This window comes from Papaver somniferum, chromosome 1 (assembly GCF_003573695.1).
Source record: "Papaver somniferum cultivar HN1 chromosome 1, ASM357369v1, whole genome shotgun sequence".
NCBI lineage: Eukaryota > Viridiplantae > Streptophyta > Magnoliopsida > Ranunculales > Papaveraceae > Papaver > Papaver somniferum.
Window position 1 is genome coordinate 81,966,038 of NC_039358.1, and position 6,918 is coordinate 81,972,955.

The 6,918-nt window shown below is 35.5% G+C and overlaps 1 protein-coding gene across 1 annotated transcript; it reads left to right on the forward strand.

Moving 5' to 3' along the window:
* Positions 1 to 4,308: 4,308 nt before the first annotated feature.
* LOC113344992 lies at positions 4,309 to 5,011 on the forward strand. The gene is made up of 2 exons (XM_026588874.1): positions 4,309 to 4,843; positions 4,980 to 5,011. Exons 1-2 carry the CDS (start codon positions 4,309 to 4,311, stop codon positions 5,009 to 5,011), a joined length of 567 nt encoding a protein of 188 aa, XP_026444659.1.
* The last annotated feature ends 1,907 nt before the right edge of the window (positions 5,012 to 6,918 follow it).

Consider the following 6,918-nt stretch of genomic DNA (forward strand, 5'->3'; position numbering starts at 1 on the left):
GGATTTTTTCACAATCAAAATTAGAGAATATGATGGATAAAAATACAATCAACTTTGGTACATGGGAAGTTGCGGGTCAAGTTTTGAGGGTTAGAAATTGGATGCCTAATTTCAAACCAGAAAACCAAAGAACATCATCAGCAATGGTATGGGTTCATTATCCAGGTATGAGTCTAGAATACTGGGATGAAAAAATTTCTCCATCAGCAGTGCACTAGGAACTCATGTAAAGGTTGATGAAGTCACACTAAATTATGAAAATGGTCTTTATGCAAGAGTTTTGGTGCAGATTGATTTAGCAAAGAAAAATCCTCACAAGCTATGGATTAAAACCAAGTATGGAGGTTTTATGAAAAATGTTCTTCTTACACAGCTACCCAAATTTTGTCCTAATTGCAAGATTATTGGTCATACTCAGCCAGAATGCAGAGCAAAGTCTAATTCAACTCAAGATACAACAAAAGAGCAACAGACAGGTAGTCAGAATGTGAATAAGAAGTCATCTCAAAATATGGAAAAATTTTATATAGCTCCACCCCAAATTAAAGAAGCGGTTAATGGCTCAAAAAATGTGAACAAAAATCCAATTCAGAACAAGAAAAATGTTGAAATAGTTTCACCTCAAAATAAAGAAACAGTTGAAGGCTCAATAAGTATTCTTCAAAGAAGTTCAGGCAGATTTGAAGTGTTACAAGATATGGATACTGAGAAACAAAGTACCGGTGAAGAATTGTTAAGTCCAGCAAAAATCTTACAAGTTATGGAAGATAATTCTTTGGAGACAAGTGTGGTGAAATATGTAAATGGAAAAAATGGAGAGGTATCTGAAGAAATGGTTCCATCCACTTCTTGGTCCAGAGTTATTCAAAAACCAAGTATAGATACAAAAAATGATGCACAAAAAAATACAGAACCAAAGGTAATCACTCATCCTGCACCAGTGAAGCATAATCTCAGAAGAAATCAAGGAAAAGGAGGCACAGGCCTCCATCCTAAACAATGAAAGTACTCTACTGGAATTTAAGGGGCCTTAATAGACCTAGGGCTCAAGAAAAACTTTAGTCTTTAGTAAATCAATTCAAGCCTTCTTTAGTTTGGGTTGTAGAACCAAAAATTTATTGTACCTCATCATTTTTCAAGAAGTTAAATCTGCCAGGTATGCAAAGTATGGCAATCCATAATTCAATTTCAAATAAAAAGGGAAACATCAGGCTTTTTTTGGAATAAGACACTTACAACTCCAACTGTAATGTCTATGTTTAGTCAAATGATCACTGTGAGTGTAGGGGATTCTTTAATATCAGGAGTTCATGCTCATGTGGGCATAATACAAAGAAGGTTTTTATGGTCAGAAATGGAAATAATAAGTCATTTGAAGAAGTCTTGGTTAATTCTGGGGGACTTCAATGCCATAACTTGTGTGGAAGAAAAAGTTGGAGGTAAAGTTCCAAATAGAAGATCAATGTTAGACTTTAATAACTGTATTGATGCGTGTGAACTACTGCAAGCTCCAAAATCAGGGCAGCAACACTCATGGTCTAACTGTCAACATGGTAATAAAAGAATTCTCTGCAGCTTGGATAGAGCAATGTTTAATCATCTTTGGTTGCAAAATTATGAAGATTGGGGAGTTAAAGTGGGAGTAAGAATTGCTTCAGATCATGCACCATTAGTTGGAGGTAACATGAGTATTCCTAAACCAAAAAATGCTCCATTTAAATTCCAAAAGATGTGGATATCTCATCCTAACTTTATGGAAACAGTGCAAAAAAGTTGGTCAGAAGAAGTAGTAGGTGATCCTGCTTTTGTATTTCAAACAAAATTGAAGCAATTGAAAATTATTCTCAAGGAATGAAACTGACAAGTTTTTGGGAATGTTAATGTTCAAATGAAAGAAGCTGAAACTAAAGTTCAAGAAACTATGGAGATATCAGATGCATATCCTTTTAATGAGGAAAAATTAACTAAATTGGTGGAAGCTCAAAATGTTCTTAACACTAAGGAAGTTCAATTTAATACAATGATGAAACAGAAAGCAAGGGTTAATTGGATAAAAGATGGAGCTGCTAATACAAGCTTTTTACATACTTCTGTCAAGATAAGGCAAGCTCAAAATTATATAAGTGAATTAGAAGATGAAAATGGGAATGTATGTACTGATCAGAAGAGGATAACAGAACTTTTTGTGCATCATTATGAAGAAAAATTCAAATGTAAAGAAGTGGAAGCAGCAGATTCATTATTGGATGTTATTCTAAAACAAATTACCGAAGATGACCAAAATATGTTGGATTCTATTCCTAGTGCTGAAGAAATTAAAAATATTGTATTTAGCATGGATCCTGAGAGCTCTCCAAGACCAGATGGATTCTCAGGTTGCTTTTATAGAGCATGCTGGCAAATTATACATGAAGATGTGGTTCAAGCAATACAGTATTGTTGGAGGAGAAGGTTTATCCCCAAGGGGCTAAATTCAAGTTTCTTGGTTTTGTTACCAAAGGTGCAGGGTGCTAAAACCCCAAATCAATTTAGGCCAATAAGCCTAAGCAATTTGAGTTTCAAAATCATTACCAAAATTATGACTGTGAGGATGAGTAATTTGATGGAAAAGCTAGTAGCCCCTCAACAAGCAGCTTACATAAAAGGAAGATGTATCCAAGAACAAGTACTTCTAGCCTCTGAAGTGGTCAATGAAATGAAGAAAAAAAGAAGAGGTGGTAATGTTGGACTCAAACTTGATATTTCTCAAGCATATGACTCAGTGAGTTGGGAATTTCTTTTTCAAGTACTTCAAAAATTTGGTTTCTCCACAGGCTGGTGTGATTGGTTACATACTATTTTTAAATCAGCAAGAATATCACTTTTAATCAATGGAGGTCCATGTGGTTTTTTTCCAGTTAGTAGGGGTCTTAGGCAAGGAGATCCCCTATCTCCAATTATGTTTGTGCTAATGGAGGAGGTCCTAAGTAAGAAGATAACTCAACTTGTGAATGAAGGCAAAATCACTCCAATGGTTATAAGAAAAGGAATTGGTCCAACACATCTGTTTTTTTGCAGATGATGTTTTTATGTTTTGTAATGGAGGAAAAAAATGTCTTCAAAATGTCCAGCAATTACTAGAAGCATATCAACAATGCTCTGGGAAAATCATTAGTAAGAGAAAGAGTAAACTGTTCATTGATGGTACAACTTGCTTAAGGAAGAAAATGATACAAGATATAATGCAGATGGAGATAAGTGAATTTCCTGATAAGTACTTGGGTGTCATTTTAGCAGCAGGCAGAGTTAAAACCTCAACAGTGTGGCCAATGGTGGAGATGTTACAGGGTAAACTTGCTGCTTGGAAAGGTAAAATGTTGTCTTTTCAAGAAAGGTTGGTGCTAATTAAGTCAGTCTTTTGCAGCATTCCCATGTACAATATGTCAGTGTACAAATGGCCTTCTACAGTTATCAAAATCTGTGAAAAGATTATAAGGAATTTCCTTTGGTCAGGTGATGGTGAGGTTAGAAAGCCTAAAACTTTAGCATGGAAAAAAGTTTGTACTCCTTTGGAAGAAGGTGGACTTGCAATCCCAAGACTTGAAGTCATAAACAGAGCATTGCTGATGAAGATGATGTGGAAAATCATGCACTCAAATGAAGAATGGGAAACTTTCTTTAAAGCTAAGTATCTGGATAAGGATGGCCAATGGAGTAATAAATGGAAATTATCTACTATGTGGCCAGGAATATTATATATGAAGGTGCATGGGCTATACCAAGTGAAATACAAGCAGTGATAATGAACCAATCATTACCAGAAATCAATGGAGATGAGGATGAATTGATATGGAATGGTGATATTAAAGGAGCATTTATAATGTCAGCAGCAACAAACAAGCTCAGACACAAAGAATCCAGAAAGCATTGGTTAAGGTATGTGTGGAATAACTTTTTACATCCTAGTATTGCAAGCAATATTTGGAAACTAGTGCAAGAAATTTATATTGATGATGCAGTTATGGTGAGTAGTGGGTATGAATTAGCATCTAGATGTTGTGTATGTGAAAAGGAACAAGACAACATGAATCACTTGCTCTGGAATTGTGATGTCAGTGTTGAAATATGGGAATGGATTTCATCCATCTTTCAAGTTAAGTCCCCAAAATCATTTGATGATATTTGGAAATGTACAAAGAATAAAGTCCCCTGATACAAGAAATCTGGATCACAGCTTCTTGTGTTGCTCTAAAAGAAATATGGTTTCAAAGAAACAAGAAATATTTTGAAGAAGTAAATCCAAATGTGGAGAATATACAAAGAAGAGTAATGAATTTAGTGAAAGAGGGTGGTCTGAGAATGAAAGGGCATAAATGGAACCAAATTTATGATGAACAGTTAATAAAGTTCTTCAGTCTGGGGCACAAAAGCACAAAATATCAGTGTATCCGAACTTGTTTTTGGACTCCTCCAACAAATGGCTATATTCTGTTTTGTTGTGATGGATCATCATTTGGTAATCCAGGTGCAACAGGCTTTGGAGTGGTAGTCAGAGATGAATATTGCCAAGTAATAGGTACTCTAAGTGGTGGTTTGGGTATGGCAACAAATTATATAGCTGAAAACGATGTTGTATTATGTGCAACAGAATTAGCTTTGGAATGGGGTTTAACAAAGATTATCATCAGGTCAGATTCCAAAACTGTGTTGCAGGAGTTTGAAGCAGATAAGGTACCATGGTTTCTCAGAGCAATATGGAGGAAAGCAAGATCAAAAATTGCTTCTATAAAATTTGAACATTGCTACAGGGAAGTTAATTTGTCTGCAGATACAGTGGCTAAGAGAGGGGCTAATTTGAAGGCAGGTGAAAGACAATTCCATACAAGCAGGCCTAATTTCTTACCTAGAATTAAAATGCCTAATTGTGAGTACTACAGGTTTTTGCTAGGACAGTTTGAGTATTTCCTTTGTAATTCAATTTTGTGGTTTTTTTTCTTTAGCTCTTAATTTGGTTTGTATTTTGGATCTTTAATTGATATTAATAAAATAATTGAGTTAGCAAAAAAAAAAATATAAACATAGTGTGTTCTCACATTTGTGTATAAGTCCAAAACCGGGAACCTGAAGTATGCATACCCGTACGCGTACTGGTGGTTGTTGGATGTATGGGCAAGTATGCGTACCCGTACGCATACTATCGTAAGTCTCATGTCCGTGAATTTCTGCTGGAGTTTGGAAGTGTGAATTGGTATGTGCACCCGTACGCGTACTGGCATAACCAAACTCGGTCCGGCTACTTAAGTATGCGTACCTGTTTGCATACTTGAGTTGGTTGTGTTCTAAAATCAATTTTACATGAACTTAAACATTTATAAAAATAAGGAATGCAATCTTTACAAACCGTGGCTATAATGTTCATGAACTGATTCGAGTGAATCAAACCGATTTTGTTTCAATTGTGTTCTTGTATACTTCTATGAGAATACAGTAATTGAACGACTCTTTACCTAGTTTCATTTGAGTCATTTGAACTAGTTATGGTTAAGATGAATAAGGTTTATGTGAGAGTAATCATATGGCTAACTTCGGTTAACTATTGTTGAGCCAACATGGTCTACACGTTTGGGTACGGTTACATAAACTTAAATGAGGGTACATTTCATTTGTGTGTAATAAGTTAAGTTCGATCTAACGGTTGAAAGATATTAGCTTGGTTGAATTAGGTTTTTAATCTAACGGTGAATATTGAATGCTTTGTTACCAAGGTAACTTGGGGTTGCAAACCCTAATTTGAAAACTATATCAAGGAGAACTCTAGCAACTGGGAAACCTAATCCCCACACCTCCTGTGTGTTACTAGTTGCATCAACTAGAGTAGATTCTCCTTTAACCTTAGGTTTCTATCGAGACCTTGTAGGTTAATGACTTCAAAGACTACATTGGGATTGTGAAGTTAGACCCAACTATTTTCTTTGTAGTTGTGTGTTCTGATCTTGCCTGATTATGTCGTTTGAGTACTATATTCTCTAAGATTTGGTCGAGATTTAATCTCCGATAGGCAAGATAAAAAGTAATCACAGACACCTTCGTATCATCGTTTGTGATTCCATAATATCTAGTTTCGCCATCATACGATTTAGATTATTATGAGATGATTGATAATACTTGGATGTTCTTCGGGAATATAAGTCCGGGTTATAAATTGGTTCTTGTTCACCTTGATTTATCAAAACACGGAACAAAAACTCTTGGGTATTTCTGTGGGAGACAGATTTATTCATTCTATAGACTTTTCTGTGTGAGACAGATTTGTTTATCAAGTTTTTCGACTTTGGGTCGTAGCAACTCTTGGTTGTGGGTGAAATCAGCTAAGGGAATCAAGTGCGTAGTATCCTGCTGATATCAGAGACGTAGGGAATGCAACTGTACCTTGAATCAGTGTGAGTTTGATTAGGGTTAAACTACAGTCCAGTCCGAAGTTCATTGGTACTAGGCTAGTGTCTGTAGCGGCTTAATACAGTGTGGTGTTTAAACTGGACTAGGTCCCGGGGTTTTTCTGCATTTGCGGTTTTCCTCGTTAACAAAATTCTGGTGTCTGTGTTATTTCTTTTTTGCATTATATTTTGTTATATAATTAAAATATTACAGGTTGTGCATTAAGATCAATCAATTAGATAATCCAACCTTTAGTTGTTGATTTAAATTGACTGACACTTGAACATTGGTCTTTGGTACCGTTCAAGTTACTCATCTTATATTCAATCAGGCTCGCAGGTTTCTATTTGAGAATTGCAGATTGAATTAAGAGTTACAGATATAAACTGTTTAATATACTTTTCCCTAGATTGAGTCTGAATGACTAGTTTATTCTCTAGAAAGTATATTGGAGTAAGTCCTCTCAGATTGCCAAACAAATTGTTGGTGTGGTGGTTAGATCCC